The 23,569-nt window shown below is 47.5% G+C and overlaps 1 protein-coding gene across 2 annotated transcripts; it reads left to right on the top strand.

Moving 5' to 3' along the window:
• Positions 1 to 403: 403 nt before the first annotated feature.
• Positions 404 to 18,917, top strand: H6PD (hexose-6-phosphate dehydrogenase/glucose 1-dehydrogenase). Of its 2 annotated transcripts, XM_081955506.1 has the most exons (5): positions 404 to 774; positions 7,804 to 8,445; positions 11,730 to 11,847; positions 15,046 to 15,315; positions 17,458 to 18,917. In XM_081955506.1, the coding sequence occupies exons 2-5, from the start codon at positions 7,816 to 7,818 to the stop codon at positions 18,813 to 18,815; spliced, it is 2,376 nt and encodes a 791-aa protein (XP_081811632.1). In that variant the 5' UTR covers positions 404 to 774; positions 7,804 to 7,815; the 3' UTR covers positions 18,816 to 18,917. The 2 variants fall into 2 exon arrangements, with proteins under 2 accessions (XP_081811632.1, XP_081811631.1); XM_081955505.1 differs by lacking the exon at positions 404 to 774 and having other exon boundaries at positions 7,681 to 8,445.
• Positions 18,918 to 23,569: the final 4,652 nt, after the last annotated feature.

Raw genomic sequence — 23,569 nt, 5'->3', positions numbered from 1 at the left:
TCCCTGTAGGGCTAGCTTTGGTTTGCAGCAGGAGTCTGGACCCAAATGATGGTTTGACCCCCCCACAGAGCTGTACTTAACAATGCACTAGACCACAACGAGGAAGAGTTGCACAAGTAGCAAATGTGAACGCAGCTAGTTATGCCAGTTCCTCCGAGCTATTAAATGCTTCTTGGAGAAATAGTGTCAGGAGGCAAGTATAAAGGACATGTATAATATTGGGATTTAATAAATAAAATTTACTTTATGGAAACAGTTAAGGGCCTTTCTCCCTCCCACTGGAAGGCGCTCCCACAAATTTAGAAGGCGCTCCCTCAAATCCCATAATCCCTTCAGATCTCCCGGGATTGAATTCCCATAACCCCTTACCCCATGTGCTGGTGGATGATGGGACTTGGAACTCCATATGTGCGTCTGGTTGGGAAGCGGGTATCGTAAACGCTACCTAAACGCGCTCGTTACGAGGATGCTCTCCTGTTGTGCCCAAGTTTAGACTTTGTTGAAAAAACTGGGGGAAAAAATAATAATGCACGGAGTAAAAGAAGAATAAAATAGCAACAAGGAAGACTCGCTGCCCCCGCCCGCTTCCCATTCGGCCGCTCCGGCTCGACGCGAACCATAAGGTTTTCCCCCCTCTCTCTCCGACTTGCCGTTGGGAAGAAGAGGCGGAGCTGTCCGGCCGAGAGAAGGCGAGGAGGAAATCTCCGCGTTGGCGCCGTCTCCCCGTTTCCCGGATCCGCTTTGGGCTTCTCCAACGCCGCCCGTGGGAGGGAGGTGAGTGGGTCTTTTCCTGCGTGGGCCGACGGGGGGGAGAAGGAGAGATGAGCTCCCCAAGAGGGGAGTGGGGGCATTTTTCACGTTTCCCGGTTGCAAAAATGAAACCCGAGCGTGCATTTGTCCCTTGCGCGCTTTTGCAAAAAACAAGGCGCCTGCTGGAAGTTGGGGGGGGGGGGAGAGAAAGGGACGCAACCACCTTGCGCGGCTGAGCTTCGTCGGGATCCGGTCCAAAAAGCCAGTGGCAAGCCCGCTTCCGCCTTGCCAGCCAGCAGATCGGCTTGTAAGCGCCTCTGCCAAGGAGAAGAGGGGGGGGAAGGGGGGGTAGGGCAGTTGGATGGGGTGGTGGTATGGATTTTAGAGGGGGGGTCTCTGTGGTTGGGTGCCCCCCTTTTCTTCTGGATTTCCAACCCATGATTTCCCCCCCCTGGAGTGGGGGGGAAGTCTGGACAATCCATGATCTGCCCCCCCCCTTTTTCCTGGCTTTGTAGATACAACCCACCCACCCCCACCTCGACACTAAATTTGTCAATAATAATAATATTAATATAAATATAAATAATAATATAAATATAATATTGTATGTATGTATGTATGTATATGTATATATGTATGTTGTGTTTGTGCTGATAAATAAATAAAGGGAGACTAGTATAGATCTATTTCAACCTATTTAGATCTCATCAGCTAGCCATACCCTTACTGGGAATCGAACAAAGGTATGGCTAGCTGATGAGACCTAAATAGGTTGAAATAGATCTATACTAATCTCCCTTTATTTATTTATCAGCACAAACGCAACACAAATAACAAAGGCAACATTAAAAATAATAGCTTTCTTTATATATATATAAAAACTTGACAAAATCACCATCAGTCAAATGCAAAAAGCTGCACTGCTTGGATCCGCACGTATATTACGAAAATATGTTACGACGTCCTAGGCCCCTGAGTGGGGCTCGACTAGTAATCAATGCCAAATCTGGCGAAGCAACTGGCCGCTGTGATACAATTGTATAATAATAGTAATAATAATAATGATAGCACCAATGAAATTTGTGACACCTCTTTAAATGTTCACTTGACTGAGTTTCATGCTTAATGAATAAAAGTAGTAGTATTAGTAATAACAACAATAATAATATCACGATATATCGCAACCTGGCCATCGAAACCACGCGATTAAGGATGAAGCACATCAAGAAACTGCCGCTTCCTGCAATAACCCCAGCGGAACTGCAAAAAACTGCGCTGCTCAGAACATCTTATATTTTAAGAAGGTCCTTGGTTGATCCCTAGGACGCTGGCAGCAAACCGTATCAACCATTAGCACCAGTCAATGGTATTTGTGACACATCTTTAAATGATCAGTTGACGAAGAGGAGGAGGAGGAGGAGGAGGAAGAAGAAGAAGAAGAAGAAGAAGAAGAAGACGAAACAACTTGGTTGATACCTAGGACGCTGGCAGCAACCCGTACTAACCACCAGTACCAGTCAATGGTATTTGTGATGCATTTTTGAATGTTCAGTTGACTGAGTTTCATATTAAATGAATAAAAGAAATACTAATAATACAGCAGAATAGAAGAGAAAGAACTGGAGAAGATAACAAAATATAAAGACCTTCACATAGAAATAGAACGAGAGTGGCAAAGGCAAGCAAGGGTACTACCAATAGTAACAGGTGCCTTGGGTGCAGTGCCAAAACAACTGGAGCACCACTTGAACATTGTAGGACAGTGATAACTAACCATTTTGTTGTTGGGTATATGAGCATGCGCCAGCACCCATAGTGCGCATGCGTGCACAACTCTCCCCACACATACATGCCACACTGCTCCCCTCCAAGCTGAGCCTGGTATTTCTTCCGGAGGCTCGGGGGAGGCTTTCCTGGAGCCTGGGGAGGGTGAAAACGGCCTCCCCTGACCCTCCGGAAGGCCGAAAATCAGCTGGCCAGCATGCACATGCGCGCTGGAGTTGTTGACTCGTGTGCCGGCAGATATGGCTCAGTGTGCCACTTGTGGCACGCATGCCATAGGCTCGCCACCACGGCCATAGGCATTGACAGATTTGATGTCAGTTGCAGAAGGCTGCTTTAATTGGGATTGCTTCCATCCTGCGACAATATCTAACGCCGTCAAATCTGCAGATTTGCCTATCCCAGGTCCTTGGTTAAGGACTCGAGAAGTAGACAACAATGGCAAACCCAGACTGAACATCTGGCTGACTGTGCGATGATTAATAATAATAAGTGGTGTTTTTTTGTGTGCATTCCGGTTTCTTTCAGAAAGCTTGATGGGTAAACACACCTTGTGTATTGCATTTAATATGTCAGCAATTAAACCAGACATCCTCTGGCACATCCTGTTGGATTATTTGAACATCAGCAGAAAAGTGGCGCTTGCCACGATGAGGGTTTGGGGGCCTTGAGCAAGACCGAATAAACTGGTTGTTCTGCTCAGCTGGAAACGGGAAAGGTGCCCAAATTTCCAGTCTGAGCCAAAAAAAAAAATGCCACCGGATTTTTCCCCAGACTTCCAAAATCACCCTCCAGGTCCCAGTCGAAGATACTGCAGGGCAAACCAGCTCTTGCAAACTGGGGTTTTTGTTGAAGGCGTATTCTGCAGTCGGCCTGGTCTGTGCCAACCCCCTTCTCCAATATTGTGGCGTTGTGAAACGTGGTGAAGCTGAGTCTTGTGCCAAAACAAGCTGTATTTATTTATTTATTTTGTGGCAACCGTTTTGCAACTGTTGCTCCCAACCTTCAGCAAGCAAAAAAAAGGCAGTTTTTAAATGCCGTGTCTTAATGGCAATGTTGGTCCCCAACCTTTTGCTGGTTGAGTCTAAAATTATATATACTATTTTTCAAACCGTCAGAATAGAGTTGGAAGGGATCTTGGAAAATAATTTTTTATTCCATTATGTTTGTGTGTGTACATACATACATACATACTTACGTACTGGTACATACCTACATCTCATCTCATCTCAATAGCAGAGCTGGAAGAGACCTTGGAGGTCTTCTAGTCCAACCCTACACCGCTTCAGACAAATGGCTATCAAACATCGTCTTAAAGACTTCCAGTTTTGGGGCATTTACAACCTCTGGAGGCAAGTTGCTTCACGGAATAATATACTATATAATGTAATGTAATGTAGTATAGTATAGTATAGTATAACAATATGGTATGGTATGGTATAGTATAGTATAGTATAATAATATAATATAATATAATATAATATAATATAATATAATATAATATAATATAATATAATATAATATATAATAATATAATAATATAATATAATATAATATAATATAATATAATATAATATAATATAATATAATATAATATAATATAATATAATATAATATAATATAATATAATATAATATAATAATATAGTAATGTAATGTAATGTAATATAATTAATATAATTAATATAATTAATATAATATAATATAAAATGAATACAATTCCTACCCTCAAAGTGACAGTATTAGGCACTGCACACCACAACAACTAGACACAAGGACAGTTTTTTCCCAAATGCCATCACTCTACATAACAACTGATTCCCACAACACTGTCAAACTATTTACTATATCTGCATTACTATTACTATTCATCTTATCATCGTTCCTATCCCCCATCTCCTCCCACTTATGACTGCAGGACTGTAACTTTGTGGCTTGTATCCTCACGATTTATATTGATATTGATTGTTTCCTGATTGCTTATTTGTACCCTGTGATTATCACTAAGTGTTGTATCTTTTTATTCTTAATGAATGCATTTTATTCCCCTTATGTACACTGAGAGCATCTGCACCACCAAAGACAAATTCCTTGTGTGTCCAATCACACTTGGCCAATAAAGAATTCTGTTCTGTTCTATTCTATTCTATTCCTATTCCTATTCTATGTACACTGAGAGTTTATGCACCAAAGACAAATTCCTTGTGTGTCCAATCACACTTGGCCAATAAAGAATTCTACTCTACTCTACTCTACTCTACTCTACTCTACTCTACTCTACTCTACTCTACTCTACTCTACTCCACTCCACTCCACTCCACTCCACTCCACTCCACTCCACTCCACTCCATTCCATTCTATTTCTATTCTACTTTCTCTTCTCCTATTCCATTCCTATTCCTATTCCTATTCTATATACACTAAGAACCTTTGCACCAAAGACAAATTCCTTGTGTTTCCACTCACACTTGGCCAATAAAGAATTCTATTCTGTTCTGTTCTATTCTTCTGTTCTGTTCTATTCTATTCATCTGTATTCTGTTCTGTTCTAATGTAATGTAATCTAATCTTTATTCTATTCTATAATACAATACAATACAATACAATACAATACAATACAATACAATACATATGTTCCATATATACTCCATGTATACAGACATATATTCCATTTCTATATACTTTTAGACTGAGCCAGCAAAAAAGTTGGGCACCAACATGGTATTTAAAAACTGCCTTTCGTGCTGAAGCGTGTGTGTGTGTGTGTGTGTGTGTAAGAGTCACTTTTCTGCACATTCCGCAACTGAAATGGGGAAAACAAAACAAAACGCAGAGCATCTGAGTTGCAAAGATGGGCCGGTTTCACAAAACTTTTTTTTTTAAAAAAAAAAAATTACGTTCAAAATAAACCCATTTTCCAGGCCAGCCGGCGAAAAGAACCCAACGGATTAGATTTGCATCACAGCTGAAGCCAACCACCCTCAAGCTTCAATTTAGCGCTCTAACTCGGCCATCCCCCAATCTTGCTGGCTCCGAGCACTGGCAGAGCGGATGGTTTTGTGTGTTGGTTTTGCGCAAAACAGGTTTCAGTGGGCTCGCACAGATGCTTGTGCAGCCCTGTTCCCGATGGGCTATGGACTGGTACCAATCCCCCAACCGGGAATTGGGGACCCCTAATTGAACTACCATGTTTCCCCAAAAATAAGACAGGGTCTTATTTTCTTTTGACCCCCGAAATAAGGGCTCGGGCTTATTTTGGGGGAGATCTTATTATTTTTGAGGTGCAGGAGGCGGCGAGCATGGTCACCTCATTGGCTGCTGCTGTGTTGCAATATTTTCAGGGAGGGCTTATTTTAGGGCATGTGCTCAAAAGCCCGATTGGGCTTATTATCCGGGAAGGGCTTATTTTCGGGGAAAGAGAGCCTCTTTTCCAAGGTAGCTAGTGAGTTTTTTTTACTGAGTTAAATGTGTGGGTGCGACTGGACTCTCTAACAGCTATTTAATCTATTTCTTTTCTTGGCCTTCCGGGACGGCGGCTTCTGCACCAGGAAATACTGATTTATTTTTTCTAATCTATGGGTCTTTTGTTTGTTTTACTAACCGTTGGAGTGTCGAAAGTATTTTATCTTCACTGGAAAACCAAGTTGTCAAACAGGGAAGTATTAATTGCCAGTTTCTCTGTAAGGCTGATAAACCTGCCCCTTACGCCAATTCAAAATATATATAATATACAGCTACAGGAAGGAGAGGCTTTGATTGAGCCTCAGTAGAGGTGTTGGCAAGATCCCGGATATGCAACAAATTAAGTTTGCACCTTAGCTAGTGTTGTGGCCCACCAGCAGAGCTGGTAGCAGATTCGGACAGTGAGGACGTTGGGGAGGAAGATGGGCCAGTCCTGGAGTCTGGGGAAGGCTCTGAGGAGGGCTCTGTGTCGGAGGCAGAGAAAGGGCCAGGGCCGTATGCCAGTTATCAGCTGCCTTCGGAGTCAGACATCAGTGAGGCAGAAGAACAGCTGGAGCCTGTTCCCAGTGTGCGCATGCGCAGAGCTGCCAGGAGAAGGGAACAGCTAAAGAACAGGGGTGGACTTGGGAGTGAGGCCACAGGTGGACGATGAATGTCCCCTCCCAGAGGAAATAAAAGAGGAGCGAAAGGGGAGTGGAGTTTGCAGGAGGCAATTAGTTCACTTAATTGGTTCGTGACTCTCCGAGGCTCTTTGCCAAGTTCTGCAGATCTCGGTCTGGCAGCTCTCCAAGCCAGATAAGGTCTGTGACTGTAAATCCTCCCTTGAAAGACTTTGGTGGATGTGAATGAGCAGAATTCAGTCAATGAATAAAAGGGTTTTTTGTCGGGACCAGGAGTCTGCTTCATGCTCTCGGGAAGCCTCAGTTAGAACAGCTAGTAAGATACGATCCTGCCTTTTATTCCCTACATCGCATCCATGCCATTGTCTACCTGTACTGTAGAGGTACGTAGTCCTCCACTTACAGCAGGTCATTTAGTGACCGAAGTTACAATGGCACTGAAAAAAGTGACTTAGGACACTTCTACATTGACAATCAGAGGTAGGATTCAGACGGTTTGAACCGTTTCATTCGAACCGGTAGGGGAAGTAAGTGAATACAACCCCTACTTACAACCCTTGCAGCATCCCCATGGTCACATGATAAAAATGCAGATGTTTGGCAACCGACTCGTATTTATGACGGTCGCAGTGTCCCGGGGTTACGTGATCCCCTTTTGCGACCATCTAATCAACCAAGTCCATGGGCAAGCTAGATTCACTTAACAACCAAGTTACTCAGTTAACAATGGTGATGATTTACTTAACAATTGGGGCAAGGTTTTAAAAATGGGGCAAAACTCACTGAGCAGCCCCGTTTAGCGACAGAAATCTTGGGCTCGGTTGTGGTCGTAAGTTGAGGATTACCTGTATGCAAATTTTATTTTATTTTTTTTTAAAAAAGGGAATATAAGCAGCGAAGCAGTGATAATCCTGCTTTGTGCCTTCCTAAAAGAGTTTGCGAGTGCGGCGAGCATTCTTTTTTGCACCAAGAAACCCGTTCGCCTACAAAACACGCTTGCCACGAATGCTTTTTGCTCAAACCTATCTTCACTCCGAGCCAGCGATGTGAAATCGTAGAGTTGCCTCACAGGGTACAAAGTTAATATTGAAACAGGCCGAAGCCTTACGGGCCAAAGACGCAAATTCTATGTTTTTTTCCCCCTGACTTTTGAAAAAGACCTCATGTTCCATTCCTCTCTTTCTTTCCAGCCTGCATTGAAGATGCTTTTTAAAGAGACCGTTGTCGTACTTTTGCTGTGGGGCATTTTCCCCACTGAAACCAGGGAATCTCGGGGCCACATTTCTGTCGTCCTGCTGGGCGCCACTGGAGATTTGGCCAAAAAATACCTGTGGCAAAGCTTGTTCCAGCTTTACGTGGACGAAGTGACGAATGGCCACACATTCACTTTCTATGGGGCCGGACAGAAGGAGCCTGACATGGGGCGGAAGCTGATGTACGATCCCTTGAAAAACCTGGCCTGCTCGGCGGAGGTGCCCCCCAACCGATGCGCGGTGCTAAAGGACCAGTTCTTGAAATTAACGGAGTACCACCAACTCAAAGGCGAGGAAGACTACGCCAGGCTCAACCAGGGCATTCAAACCAGCCTTGCTCAGGAGGAGCTGATGGAAACCGGACGTATCTTTTATATGTCCGTGCCGCCGTTCGCCTACACCGAAATTGCCCGGCACATCAACAGCAGCTGCAGGCCGCCCCCCGGCGCGTGGTTGCGCGTGGTGCTGGAGAAACCTTTTGGCCACGATTTGTTGTCTGCGCAACGGCTGGCGGAGGAGCTCGCCACGGTCTTCCGCGAAGAGGAGATTTACCGGGTGGATCATTACCTGGGGAAGCAGGTGAGGAGAATCTGAATGGGGTTTAAAGGATCCACCCCAACATCTGGGTGGAAGAGAGGTGAGGTCCTGGTTTGATTGGCAGGGAACACAAGCAACAGCTGGGTTGTCACTTTTTAAGAGGAGCGACTCTGGCCGAGATCATTAGAGTCGTTGGGAGTTAACGCCCATCAGCTCAGTGGCTTAGACGCTTGTCAATCAGAAAGGTTGGCGGTTCGAATCCCTAGCGCCGCGTAATGGAGTGAGCTCCCGTTAACTTGTCCCAGCTTCTGCCAACCTAGCAGTTTGAAAGCACGTTAAAAAACGCAAGTAGAAAAATAGGCACCACCTTTGGTGGGAAGCGAACAGCGTCCCGTGTGCCTTCGGCGTTGAGTCATGCCGGCCACATGACCACAGAGACGTCTTCGGACAGGGCCAGCTCTTCGGCTTTAAAACGGAGATGAGCACCGCCCCCTCCCCCCCCCCCCTAGAGTCGGGAACGACTAGCACATATGTCCGAGGGGAACCTTTACCTTTAAAGTAGAAAAATGACAGTGGTTTTATTTCATTCGGGGTTATCTCCCCACGCTTGCGAGCTAAGCCACTGCAGTTGTTGTGCGGGGGAGTGAGTGTGCAAAAAGACAGATTGGGAAACCGAACCACCCTGCCAGGAATCCCAAGGTTGTCGCTACTGTTTTGTTGAGTAAGCGGGTTTCTTTTTTTTCCTCGTCTCGGCCTCCCATCTCTGCTTGGCTGCCAAGTTCCAAAATTTCCCCGCACAAGGCTTTTAATTTGATAAGTTGGCAGTGAAGCGTGCAATTTTCACTCCTCTCTTCCTCCAATGTTCCCCCTTCCCCTTTCTCTCCCCCCCCCCCCCGCCCCTGCTGATTTGAGGAGGGTCCATTGTTCTGCAAGGCAGGGAAACTCAGCAGGCGGGGATGAAAGGATGTTCCTTTAGGGCAGGGGGCTCCAACCTTGGCAACTTTAAGCCTAGAGGACTTCAACTCCCAGAATTCCCCAGCCAGCTTTGTTGGGAGGGTCTCCAAGCTTGGCCACTTTAAGCCTGGAGGACTCAACTTCAGCTTTGCTGGGAGGGGAATTCTGGGAGTTGAAGTCCCCCAGGCTTAAAGTGGCCAAGTTTGGAGCCCCCTGCTGTAGGGTGTTAGAGACAAAGATCTTGCCTGGAAATTGGATAATTTGGCTTTCAGGAGGGGCCACAAACAGAGGTTTCCACTGCTGAAGAAAGCTGGGCCTCTGAGTATGTGCAGAGTGCATTTAGGATGAAAAGGAGAGGTTTATTGAGTATAGATATGGAAAAACGTTACAAAGGCCTGACATTTTCTGAATAATTCAGAGAGTTTTCTCTTTTCTCCAAACACGTTTTATTTTTGTTAACAGAGACAACAGAACTGAGAAAAGCGACTTATTTTTCAGTTACGGTTGTAGCATCCCCAGGATTGTGTGATTAAAATTCAGATGCTTGCGAACTAATTCATATCTACGAGCATTTTTCACACTGATGACCATTGTCGCATCCCTATGGTCACGCGATCCAAGATTCGGGCACTTGGCAATTGACTCATATTTACAACGGTCGCAGTCTCCCGGGATCACGCAATTCCCCTTTTGCAACCTTCGGACAAGCAAAGTCAACGGGGGAAGCCCAATTCACTTAAAGTCACGGTGTGACTAGCTTGCATGGGTTCACTTAACCCCTGCGGCAATAAAAGTCGTAAAATGGGACAAAACTCATTTCACGAACATCTCACTTAACCCCAGAAACGTTGGGCTTGTTAAGGAATATAATTTAAACCTTTGTAATTAATAATGATGGATCGTGGCTTTCCCTGGCAGTGTACTTCCGAGTAAGCAAAAAATAAACCCGAAGCAAGATCTAATAAAAACATTTTTAATATAAAAGAAAGCAAAATACAAACTGAATTAATTACATCTTGACAAAGCTATGTGCCTGCTTCCTTCGGCAAAGGTATGTGCCTGCTTCCTTCGGCAGGCGAACAGAAGATCAGAAGAGAAAGTTAAGGAGGGATGTGTAAGTGCATGCGCAATAAATCATTGTCAGATAAGAACTGTGACCTGCGCAGTAAATCTTCAGCACAGCTAGCAAACCAAAATAAATGCAGTGACAGGGCTCAATTGGAGGATTACCTCTGATAGAGAAACTTAGCTTCCCGAATATTTGAACAGAGCTCCTAACTCCGAATTTATGGCACATGCGCCGGAAGTGGCATGCAGAATGCCATCTCTACGGTCACGCCAGCCGTTGCCTGTTGCTCTTCCGGATTCCGGCACAGACATGGACACCAGCCAGCTGGTCTTCGCGCATGCAGGAGTGCTGGAAACCGGAAGAGCATGCGTATGCCGGGAAGCTGAGCTTCCGGGTTTCCGGCGCACGCGTGCGCACCAGACAGCTTGGTCTTCGTGCACACAGGCATGCCAGAAACTGGAAGAAACTGGCGCACGTGCGCACGCCGGAAACCAGAAGCTCAGCTTTCCGGTGTGCACATGCGCACTGGGGAAAATGCTCTTCTGATTTCCGGTCCTCCCCCGCCTCCCCACCACCACCACAGCAGGCTCCAATTTCTGCACTCAGTGTCGAAAAGATTCATCAATACTGTCATAACTAATCAGGATCCAATTAGATACCGTGTTTCCCCGAAAATAAGACAGGGTATTTTTTTTTTTTTTACCACCGAAATAAGCGTTTGGCCTTATTTGGGGGTGGAGAGGGTGTTCTTATTATTTTTGAGGTGCTGGAGACGGCGAGCATGGTCACTTGTTGCAATATTTTCAGGGAGGGATTATTTTCAGGGGAGTGCATGCGCTCAAAAGCCCGATTGGTCTTATTATTTTAGTGCATGCGCTCAAAAGCCCGATTGGTCTTATTATCAGGGAGAGGTCTTATTTTCAGGGAAACAGGGTACAACGGGGGAATTATGAAACCCCACTGCTAACTTTGCTTCCCAGATTTCATTATGGATTATGCAAAATGCAACTTTTATTATCAAGGCCACAATTATTATTATTATTATTATAATCACAAATTGAGTGTCTGATTTGATTAAATCTTTGATTTGATTGAGGATTCGATTAGATCTTCGATTTAATTGAGGATTGGATTAGATCTTCGATTTAATTGAATCGCTAAATTGATCGCAGCTGGGTCTTTCTGAACTTTGGCACAGTTTGTTGGCAAGTAGTAGAAGAGAGAAGGGACTCTGGTCTGTTATTTCCCCCCCAAAATATGAGGGTTTCCTGCAAATTTTCCCCTTCTTCTCCCCCTCTTGAAGGCAGTGGCTCACATTTTACCCTTCCGGAAGCAAAACCGAGAAAAACTGGACCCACTCTGGAACCAACATCACGTGGAACGCGTGGAAATTGTTCTGAAAGAGACTGTGGATGTCAAAAGTACGTCAGTGTCAATTTGGGTTGGGAGGAAGAATCAGTGGGAGGTAGACTTATGATTTTATTATTAATGTCAATGAATTCTCCACAAGCAATCCTGATTTCCAATTTTTTTTTCCCCCAGACGCTTTGGCCCGTTCCACACCAAAGTTCCTTTACATTTTCAACTTAATTTCTTTTTTTTTACCGTTTAAGTTACCTTGCTTTTTTGGGAGTATAAGATGCGCCGAAGTATATGATGCACCTACCTTTTGGGGAGGAAAGCAAGAAAAAAAATCTGCCTCTGCCTCCCAGCAATTTGCCTCCTTGCAGCAAACAGTAAACAGCCTGTTTCAGTTTAGCCAGATTAGCACAAGAAAAAGAAAACTGCCTCTGCCTCCCAGCAATTTGCCTCCTGGTTTCAGTTTCAATTTCAGCACAGCCTGATTAGCACAAGCAGCTGATTGTCAGTTGGATCAGCCTCCCGACCATCAGCTGTTTCAGCCTGCAGGGATTGCCATAGCCCAGTGATGGCGAACCTTTTTTGGCTTGTGTGCCATAAGGGGGGGCAGCGCAGGGGGGTTGTGCGTGGGTGTGCCGCACCCATAATGCAATGTGCAATACCCCCCCCCCCAGTGCACATGCACGCATGAGAGGTGCAACCCCCATTTTTGCATGCTTTTTTCACCCCCCAAAGGCTTTAGAGGAGCCTGGGGAGGGTGAAAACAGCCTTCCCTGCCCCCCCCCCGGAGGCTTCAGAGACCTTCAGGAGACTTCCCTGAAGCCTCCGGAGGGCAAAAAACGACCCTATGAGCAAACCGGACTTCTGGTTTGCTCGTTGGGTCATTTTTAGTCCTCTGGAGGCTTCAGGGAAGCCTCCTGAAGGTCCCTGAAGCCTCCGGAGGGCTTAAACCGACCCTATGAGCAAACCGGAAGTCCGTTCCCGTACTTCCGGTTTGCCCATAGGGCCGTTTTTTTGTGCTCCGGAGGCTTCAGGGAACTCAGTTGGCCAGCGCGCTCATGCGTGCTGGCCAGCTGACAGGGCAACGCCTCACATGCCTTGACAAATGGCTCCGCGTGCCACAGGTTCCCATCCTAGCCATAGCCTATTGCTGCCTCCGCGGGCCATTTTCGGCCTCCTCATCCTGTTTTCAGCCTCCACCCGCCCCGTTTTCAGCCTTCGCGCTCCCCATTTTCCAGCCGTTCTGGGCAGCGGGGATCAGAATGGGCCGAAAACAGGGCGTGCGGAAGCGGCAATAGGCAATGGCAATCCCTACAGCCTAAACAGCTGGTGGTTACGAGGCCGATCCAACCGACAATCAGCTGCTTGTGCTAATCAAGCTGTGCTGAAGCCAAAACAGAAGCAGGCTGTTTGCTGTTTGCTGCAAGGAGGTGAATTGCTGGGAGGCAGAGGCCGAAGGGTGGATGGAGCGACATTCAGTGAATATAAGACGCACCTTCTTTTAGGAGGGAAAATTGCATCTTATACTCCGAAAAATGCAGTGGCTACCTCCATTTGGGCTACCCATTAAACCCTTTAAAAAAAAAATTCTGTCAATCCAGAGCTGCTTTCTTAGCAGTCCCCAAACTCCCAGACGACAGAACTGTGAAAACAAATCCCGGGTTTTATTTGATTGCCTTTTGATTTTATGCATGCCGGTTTCTTTCCACGATCGACTGGAATGCCAGGGGCCTGAGTCCCGTGAGAGGATTTCCTGTGTGATTGTGGAAATCAGCCCTTTATTAAAAACCATGAGGCCTAGTGACTTCACCTTAATTGCACAGGAAGAGCCGCGGCTGAATGATCAAGTGCCTTCGTTGTGCACACGGAAAGTTGTCCACAGAGAGATAGCTTGGGAAACCTCGTAAAGTCACTGTTGTGGGTAAAACGCACAACGCTGCTGTCTTCCCACGTTCATCACTCACCTGGTGTGAGCTTCCTTTTTTTTTGCAGCCTCAGAAATGCATCCGAGCTGCGCACGCTGCCAGCAACACATTAAGTTATTAAAAGCAACAATCGTCCATTTCCTAAAATAATCATTTTAAGCTTGGCAAATTTCAGGGTGGTGTTTTGTTTTGTTTTTCCTGGCTGAGGAACGAGGAGGAAATTCTTGGTGCGTTGCACACTGGTTTTGCTCGTGCAAGGGCTTGTTTCTTGAAGGACAGGGAAATGGGCTGTGCGTTTGCTTGCGGTACGTCCCTTAATTATTTTTCCTTTTTCTTTGAGTTGGAAAATTGGTTGAGCAAAAAGCACCTTTTTCTCTTCCTGGTGCAGTACGAGGCAGTCTAAGCAAAAGTGATTTTTTTTTTTTGTTCCTTTTCTGAAGGTCACTGCAGCACCAGTTGCCACGAACTCCCCTGACTCGTTTCTCAGTCTTTCCTGAGCTAGATGACCTTTGGGGTTCCCAAAGGCTAAGCAGGGATAGGCCCAGGTACTGTAGTCCTTTGAACAGGAGGCCACAATGTGATCCCACGCTAGGGTGGAGAGCAATGGTAGGATTCAACCAGAGGTGGGCTCCTACCGGTGTGTTTAACTTGGAGGCCTGGGTTGCAGCAGTGACCCAAGCCTGCCATGCCCCCGAACCGGTTCTCTTGGCTCCATAGGCGGCGCCATAGTCCTCCCTGCGGCGCCATCTTGTTTTTGTCTCCTGCATATGCACAGAGCAATTTTTGTTGCACTGCGCATGTGCGCGCAGCATGCATGAAGCATGCGCTGCACGTCCCTGAGCAAACCGGCAGTAGCGGCAGCCGGAACCCACCTCTGGATTCAACCGGTGTTAACAACCGGTTCCCTGGGCGCACATTGCATTTGAAGTCGACACTAAATCGTACCTTTTCCCACAGCCCTGGTGAGTAAAACAGCTGAGAAGCGCCAATCCGCTCTGCTGCGCCGATCAGCTGGGCTTCAAACAGAGGAACTATAGGACGGAATAGAGCAGGGGTGGGTGGGCGGAGCCAATTGATCACCGGAACTACCGGTTCACCCAAACTGGTACGAACCGACTGAATCCCACCCCTGGTGCAGAGGCCAAAAAACCATCCGAGAAGACAGCTGGGGAAGGGCTGTGCGCCTGCTGTGCGCCTGCTGTGCGGGTCGAATAATTTTGCCAACAGTCGCCGAAGCGCGGGAAGCGTTTAATTACGCAGGTTAATCGATAGATTCATTGATTCATCGCGGCATAATTTGGGCTCATGGCTGCTGCGTTTCCTTCTTCGCCCCAGATCGCACGGAGTTTTACGAGCAGTACGGGGTCCTCCGCGACATCCACCAGAACCATCTGACCGAAATCCTGATGTCGCTCGCCATGGAGCTGCCAGCTAGCCTCACCAACTCGGAAGAAGTCCTCCAGAAGAAGCTCGAGGCTTTCTCCTGCTTGCAAAGCTTGGAAAAAACCAGCACCGTGATTGGCCAGTACGAGGCGTACGGCGCCCACGTGAGGGAGGACCTTCAAAAGGGGCAGGACTATTTCACCCAGACGCCAACATTTGCAGGTAAATCTTGACACCCAAGGAGTGTCCGTCCGTCCGTCCTCTTATTTTTAGAATGCCAGCAGGGGGGATGGAAAAACAAGTTTATGTACTATGCAGACGTTAGCAAGGGCCAGAATTTCCTCGAGCCTCACTACAACCTTATAAGGTAGGTGCGAAGTTCCTGATCAGTTCGCCAGTTGCCCACGGAGCATCCTGGCTGCAGGATGGTTGGAGACAAGTGGGAATTTGGAACTGGACTCTCCCTCCAGGCCTTATCTTATGGCAGTGTGGGCGAACCTTTTCAGCACCAAGTGCCGAAACGGGAGAGCATGCATGGGAGAGCGCCGGAAACCGGAAGAGCATTTCACGCATGCATGCACTGGGAATCTGAGCTTCCAGTTTCTAGTATGCACATATACGCCGTTCACCTGGTCTTACGGTTTCTGGCGCAAATGTGTGCGCAAAGACCAGCTGTCTGGTGCACATCCATGTGCCAGAATCCAGAAGCTCAGCTTCCTGGCACCCAAGAGCTGCTGTTCCCGTTTCTGGCACGCCTGAAGACCAGCTGGCCGCCGCGCATATTTGTGCCGGATGACAAACAGGCGATGGCTGCCGTGCCCGGAGAGATGGCTCTACCTGCCACTTCCGACAGGCGTGTCATAGGTTTGCCATCACAGACTTATGCCAACATCTTTTGAGTTTTCATAAACTCAACCTCTTCCTCACGGGAAGAACACATTTTGACTCCTTCCCAAGGTTCAATTGTTACCCCCCCCAAAAAAAGAAAAGTTACCCACTTTTCTTGAAGGATTTTGGATTGCCGAAGGAAGAGGAGGAAAAAATAAGCGGAAAGGCAATCTTCAGAACAGTTCAATGGTTGTTGATTTGCTAGGGGGGAAATCCAGGTGCAACTGTATCATTTGGGAATCTTGACAAAAAAGATTAAAGTTAGAAGGAAGTACAATATAGGGATGGGACTGGGATTTCCCCCTATTCAGACAGGCCCTGTTGAGACCTAAGTACAGTCCTTGATAGGCAGCGAATGGATTTGTTGCTTGGGGATGATGGGGCTTGTAGTTAGCACCCGTTTGGAGGGCTTGGGGTCAGTTGAGAAGAAGAGGTGTTTTTTCCGCCTGGAAAAATTATGGTGCGATTCATCAGCTGCGTTTTTAATCTTGGAGGCTAATCTATAACTCCCACCCTGCCTTGGCGGGATTCAAAAAAGATTACTACTGGTTCTGTGGGCGTGGCTTAGTGGGTGTGGTGTGGCTTGGTGGGCGTGGCAGGGGAAGGATACTGCAAAATCCCCACTCCCTCCCCACTCCAGGGGAAGGATATTGCAAAACATCCATTCCCTCCCCACTCCAGGAAAAGGATACAGTAAAGTCCCCCATTCCCTCTCCAACTCCAGGGGAATGATACTGCAAATTCTCCATTCCCTCCCCCCTCCAGGGGAAGGATACTGCAAATTCTCCATTCCCTCCTCATTCCAGGGGAAGGATACTGTAATTCCCCATTCCTTCCCCACTCCAGGGGAAGGATACTGTAAAGTCCCCATTCCCTCCCCACTCCAGGGGAAAAATACTGATACTGCAAAATCCCCACTCCAGGGGAAGGATATTGCAAAATATCCATTCCCTCCCCACTCCAGGAAAAGGATAATGTAAAATCTCCATTCCTTCCCCACTCCAGGAGAAGGATACTGTAAAGTCCCCATTCCCTCCCCACTCCAGGGGAAGGATACTGCAAATTCTCCATTCCCTCCCCACTCCAGAGGAAGGATACTGCAAAATCCCCATTCCCTCCCCACTCCAGGAGAAGGATAATGTAAAATCTCCATTCCCTCCCCACTCCAGGGGAAGGATACTGCAAAATCCCCATTCCCTCCCCACTCCAGGAGAAGGATAATGTAAAATCTCCATTCCCTTCACACTCCAGGGGAAGCATACTGCAAAATTCCCATTTCCTCCTGATCAGCTGGGACTCGGGAGGCAGAGAATAGATGGGGGCGGGGCCAGCCAGAGGTGGTATTTACCGGTTCTCCGAACTACTCAAAATTTCCGCTGCCAGTTCTCCAGAACTGGTCAGAACCTTCTGAATCCTACCTCTGCGGTGTAGATGTGCGTCTATGGATCAGTAGCGACCCATTCTCTATCATTTTAGGGGTACTGGTTCACTTGGACAATCTACGCTGGGAAGGGGTCCCGTTTGTCCTGACGTCCGGCAAACTCCTCGACGAGCGGGCCAGCTACGTCCGCGTCCTCTTCAAAAACCAGGGGCACTGCGTCCAGACCGAGAGCGCCTGGGAGGCCGAACACAGCCATTGCAAGCCGAAACAGATCATCTTCTCCATTGGGCACGGAGAGCTGAATTCACCCGCAATCCTAGTCAGCCGCAACCTCTTTAAGCCAGCCATGCCCCGCGGCGACTGGAAAGAATTCCAGGATCACCCACAGCTGCGCCTTTGGGGACAAAGTCTCTCCGATTATTATGTCTACGTCCCCGCAGCCCAGCGGGAGGCTTATTCCTTCCTTCTTTCGGCGATCTACCACGGGAAAAAGGAATCCTTCATCACCACGGAGAATCTGTTGGCTTCGTGGGCGTTTTGGTCCCCGTTGCTGGATCAGCTGAGCCACGAATCGCCCCGCCTGTATCCCGGAGGCCAAGAAAACGGGCACCTGTTGGATTTCAAGATGGTGGGCAAAGAAGTGGCTTTCGTAGCGAGAGACACCCTCGAGGTGATCGACGCCGACGGCAAACACACCGCCGACAGATTCCAGACTCTGCTTTCCACCTTTCGAGAGAGCCGGTTGGTTACCGCCTGGGCCGACGACCTCATTGGCCGCCTAGCGTCTGACGTGGAAACCACAGCGCTCGACGCCATCCGGAGGCGTGGCGAATTCCACTTGGCGCTTTCCGGTGGATCGAGCCCCTTGGCCTTGTTCCGGCAACTCAGCAGACATTGCTACAGCTTCCCATGGAAGCAGACTCACTTATGGATGGTGGACGAGCGCTGCGTCCCGCTCGCCGATCTGGAATCGAATTTCGGCCACCTGCACCAGCATTTACTCCAACATATCCGCATTCCTTATTTCAACATCCACCCAATGCCGGTGCACCTCAACCGGAGGCTGTGCGTGGAAGAGGACGGAGGGCCGCAGCTGTACGCCAACGAAATCAGCGCCTTGGTGACCAACTCCAGCTTCGATCTCGTCATCCTGGGCATGGGCACCGACGGGCATACGGCCTCTCTCTTCCCCCACTCGGCCGGCCTGGAGGGGGACCAGGACGTCATCTTCGCCGAGAGCCCCACGAAACCTCACCAGCGCATGACCGTCACTCTGCCGCTTATCAACAAAGCCAGGCAGGTGTCCGTCTTAGTACTGGGGAAAAGCAAACACGAGACTGTGTCTATTGTCAGCCGGGCAGGGGACGAGCCGCAGAAGTGGCCGATATCCGGCGTGAAGCCCCAAAAAGGCCAGGTTTCCTGGTACATCGACTATGACTCTTTAATGGGGTGAGCTTTCTGACACTGTGGGTCGCGCCCCCCCCCTCCTTCCTGTTAACCTGGCGTTTCTCAGCACAAATCAAAGTATGGCGTGAAAATTATCTGGGGGATGAATTGAGAGAGAAAAAAGCCATTTTAAGAAATTACCGTATTTTTCGGCGTATGAGACGCACCTTTTTCCCTTAAAAAAAGAGGCTGAAAATCTGGATGCGTCTTATACACCGAATACATCAATTTTTTACCAAAATGGCCATGCAAAGCCTTTAGGCGGCTTCCAGAGAGCTCCTGGAGGCTGGGGAGGGCAGAAATGAGCAAATAATGGACCGTTTTTTGCTCAATTTTGCCCCCCAAGCTCCCAGGAGAACTCTATAAACTTCCTAAAGGTATCCATGCCCTTTTTGGGGGGCAAAAAACGGGCATTTTTTTGTTCATTTTTTTCCTCACCCCCGCAGGAGCACTCTACAAGCCTCCTAAGGCAGGGGTGTCCAAACTTGGGAACTTTAAGACTTGTGGACTTCAACTCCCAGAATTCCCCAGCCAGCATGGCTGGCTGGGGAATTCTGGGAGTTGAAGTCCACAAGTCTTAAAGTTCCCAAGTTTGGACACCCCTGTCCTAAGGGCTATTCATGCCTTTTTGGGGGGGGGGGGGAACGGCCCGTTTTTGGGGAGATTTGCAGAGTGCAAAAACTTTTTTTTTTTAATTTGCCTCTTCAAAACCTTGGTGTGTCTTATACTCCCGATGCGTCTTATACTCCGAAAAATAAGGTACTTAATGGACCACCGCAGGCTAAGCTGTTCATCTTCTCGTTAAATTGTCTTAATTACAGCTAGCCACGTTTTCTCCCCACCCAGGAAGTGGCCTCATTCTCTGTTTGTCAGGAGCCGTGGTGTGGGGAGCCTAATGTAAGCTTCATTGAAACAAACGTGGAGTGCTTGAGGGCCGCTTCCTCCTCCTGTATTAATTTAATTTAATTCTTCTTAATTGAGCCGCCGGAGAGGGCATTCATTCACCGCACCTCGTGGCGCGGAGTTCCACCGGCTACGATTGGCCTCTGGAACGTTTCAATCAGGTAGAGGGAAATATTTGTCACTTCTTTTTCTACCTTCCCGGTCAAGGAACAACTTTGCTGTGTGCCTCAGTTTCCCCCTTCGGGAATTATTTAAACAACCTATCAAGCAGAGTTGCCTGCCGTTCAAATCCAGGTAAAAAATATACATATACAGCCTGCAAGACAGCTACTTCCAGAAATTCAGTTTGGGGATAAAATTAAGCAAACTGAGCAGGTTTATCGATGTTTAGCTGTGGACCAATATAGGTTCTGAGATTTTTTTTGCTCCTTTTGGGTATGGAAAAAACTCAGGGTGGTTTTCGCCCGTGGAGATTGGGCTGTGTTCAAAAAATTGTACCTCTAAGCAGTTCGGTGGTTCGAATCCCCAGCACCACGTAACGGGGTGAGCTCCCGTGACTTGCCCCAGCTTCTGCCAACCGAGCAGTTCGAAAGCACGTAAAAAATGCAAGTAGAAAAATAGGGACCCCCTTTGGTGGGAAGGGAACAGCGTTCCATGCGCCTTCGGTGTTGAGTCACGCCGGCCACATGACCACGGAGACGTCTTCGGATAGCGCTGGCTCTTCGGCTTTGAAACGGAGATGAGCAGCGCCCTCTAGAGTCAGGAACGACTAGCACATGTGTGCCAGGGGAACCTTTATCTTTAAGCAAACTAAATGTTGCTAATTTTGCTGGTGCCCCTCCAATACAAACCAGCATAATTCTCCTCCAGATCAGAGATTTATTTTGCAATCTGGTTTTGATTTGGTGTCAGAACAGTTGCTAAAACTGACTTGGGGCAAGTGCGGGGGGGGGGGGGGTAAGAGAAATGTAACTTTACCACCAGGTGGTGCCCTTTCCTAATTCTCAGAATTTTGATTTTTCAGGGTAGAATGTTTTGTAATAAAACGTAAACTGCAAACAATGGACAGTGGGGGGCGATAGGGACTATAATCTTTCAAGCCCAGAGGATAGCAATTTACAGAAGGCTACACTAGCGTTAAAACAATGGGATAAACCATTTGCTTTTTCTGAATTTAAACTAGAGATGATTGATATTTGATGGAATTATTGCAATAATAAGAAAGTGCCTTAAAGAGCTATTTTCCTGCTAGGGGTGTTTTCAGGCATGGTCACTTTAAGGGGTGTGGACTTCAACTCCCAGAATTCCCAAGCCAGCCTGGGGAATTCTGGGAGTTGAGGTCCACTACACCCCTTAAAGTGGCCTTGTTTGAAAGAAAAAAAAACCCCTCGTGATTTAAACCGGTTTTCCACTTGCGGTTTTCAACACTACTGATATTTTTCAACGAAATCGTCTTCTTAAAGGGTCGATGTTCAGTATTTTATACGCCTGAAATCATTAGTTTTTTTAAAAAAAGAAAATTGTAAAAAGAAAATTGTAATAAATCGTTTGCCCTGTTGCATTCGCTGGCTTTGCTCTGGGTTCGGGATAGACTGCCTGCAGCCAATGAGGTTCGCTTGGGGGGTCCCTTGCGATGACGGGTCGCTTCCGTTCCACAGCTAAGCCGGGGTGTGAGTTGGGTTTCACTTTTGAGCGGGCCAGCTGTTGTGTCTCCAGTTGTATGCAAAGCCGGTGGAAGCGTTGCGTGGGCGGTTGCGTAGTTCTGAAACACACACACACACACACACACACACACACACACACACACTGCCTTTGGCTTGTGCAACAGGGGTGAAGATGTGAAGTCTTGCTTTCCCAAAAAGATGACTAAGAAGGTCACCAAAACGCCGTTTCCTTGAGTCAGATTGGCAGCTGTCGTCGGTGGCATCCGTTACAGAGATCTTTTTGTTCAATGCATTGTGTACTCGGTGTCAGCCGGCAGTCCACAACAAGCTTTAGTGGTACACAACGGTCCTGAACACACAGCTGCTGGGAGATAAGAACAAATGCATTTGTGCAAAAGGGAAGGCAAGAGACAATTTCTGACGCGGGGAAAAAGTTGGCCCATCGGTGGTCCCTCACCGTATTAATGCCCCATCCATAAAATGTGCATAAATGTATCTCCCACTTCCTTGCCATCGCTGTACATTGGCCTTCCCCCAAGCTGAGGCCCATCCTAGTTGTCCTGGATGCTAGTTGCTTTCACATGGACAGATAGACTGCCTCGGACCGCGGAGGTTTTGCTAAAGAGAGCAGCCCAGAAGTTTGCTAAACGCCTTGAGGTCCACTGTGGAAAGGCAAGTATATTTTATTTTTCGAGGAAAAGGCTATTAAGGCCACAGGGGAAACGATTCAGGCGTTTGATAGCATTGATATCGAGTGCTGTAGGATGGCTCAATGGCTAAGACGCTGAGCTGGTTGATCAGAAAGGTGGGCGGTTCGAATCCCCAGCACCGCGTAACGGAGTGAGCTCCCGTGACTTGTCCCAGCTTCCGCCAACCTAGCAGTTCGAAAGCACGTCAAAAATGCAAGTAGAAAAATAGGAACCACCTTTGATGGGGAGGTAACAGCATTCCATGCGCCTTCGGCGTTGAGTCCTGCTGGCCACACGACCATGGAGACGTCTTCGGACAGCGCTGGCTCTTCGGCTTCGAAACGGAGATGAGCACCACCCCCTAGAGTCGGGAACGACTAGCACCTATGTGCGAGGGGAATTTTTACCTTTACCTATATCAAGTGTTATTTTTAAAAAATGCCACGTTTCCTTCCTCAATCAGTTCACTCAGGACTAGAAACTTAAAGCTTCCCATTTAAATTTAACTTCTTGGGAAGGTGCAGCCAGGTGAGTTCACCACTGCCTTTTAATATTTCCAACACAGCCAGGGGGGAGAAAAAGTTTTTTTTTTTGTTTTTGTTTTAGGGCTCAACATTTAAAACTGCTTTTGAGAGTGTTAAAGAGCTACAGTTCTTAAGTTTACAGTTCTATAAACTATCAAAACTTCCCAACTTAAATGAAAGGAACACTGGTCTAAATTTAATTTTTCCTTCCTGGAAGATGAAAGGAAAGCTGGCCAGAGAGAGAAATATCTGCCTCTACCTAGGATTGAACTCACAGCCTCCCGAGGCGAGAAGAGCTCCACCTCACCACACCACTCCATAGGACAAGTCAATACTCCTGATGATATTACCTAGTCTGGTAATGAAACGTTGGGAAACTACTTTGAAACAAGCTTGTAGAGCAAAAACTGCTGCCTAAATCTAAAAACTAGAGCTACAAATATTTCAAAGGTGTGTCTAGTTTAATGAAAAGAAGGACTAGGGGTGATATGATAGCCGGGTTCCAATATTTGATGAGGTGTCACAGAGAGGGAGGGGGTCAAGCTATTCTCCAAGGCACCTGAAGGCAGGACAAGAAGCAATGGGTGGAAACTAATCAAGGAGAGAAGCAACCTGGAATCAAGGAGAAATTTCCTAATATTTGGGACAATTAACCAGTGGAATAGCCGGCCACCAGAAATCGTGGGCGTTCCAATCAATGGAGGCTTTTAAGAAGAGAATGGACTGCCATCTGTCAGAAATGGTACCTGCTTGAGTAAGGGGTTGGACTAGATGACCTCTAAGGTCCCCTCCAGCTCTAATTTTCTGATGGTTTGATGGAACAGCTTGCCTCCAGAAGTTGCAAGGGCTCCACCCCACTGGAGGCTTTGAAGAAGAGCCTGGGCAGAAACGGTACAGGGTCTCCTGCTTGAGCAGCGGGGGTCGGTCTAGATGACCACTAGGACTCTCTCTCGTCATCCTTATCCTAGCGATCCTATCCTG

Source organism: Natrix helvetica (genome assembly GCF_964273705.1).
Source record: "Natrix helvetica genome assembly, chromosome: 5".
Classification (NCBI taxonomy): Eukaryota; Metazoa; Chordata; class Lepidosauria; order Squamata; family Natricidae; genus Natrix; species Natrix helvetica.
Note: the sequence above shows the minus strand (reverse complement) of the source record. Positions and strands in the feature narration are given on the sequence as shown.

Excerpts from the sequence above, each read along its gene's own strand:
- H6PD (XM_081955505.1), top strand. The coding sequence starts at position 7,777 with ATGTTCCATTCCTCTCTTTCTTTCCAGCCTGCATTGAAGATGCTTTTT. Across the intron at positions 8,446-11,729 it reads ATCATTACCTGGGGAAGCAG|GCAGTGGCTCACATTTTACC; the intron begins GTGAGGAGAATC and ends CCCCTCTTGAAG. Across the intron at positions 11,848-15,045 it reads AGAGACTGTGGATGTCAAAA|ATCGCACGGAGTTTTACGAG; the intron begins GTACGTCAGTGT and ends TCTTCGCCCCAG.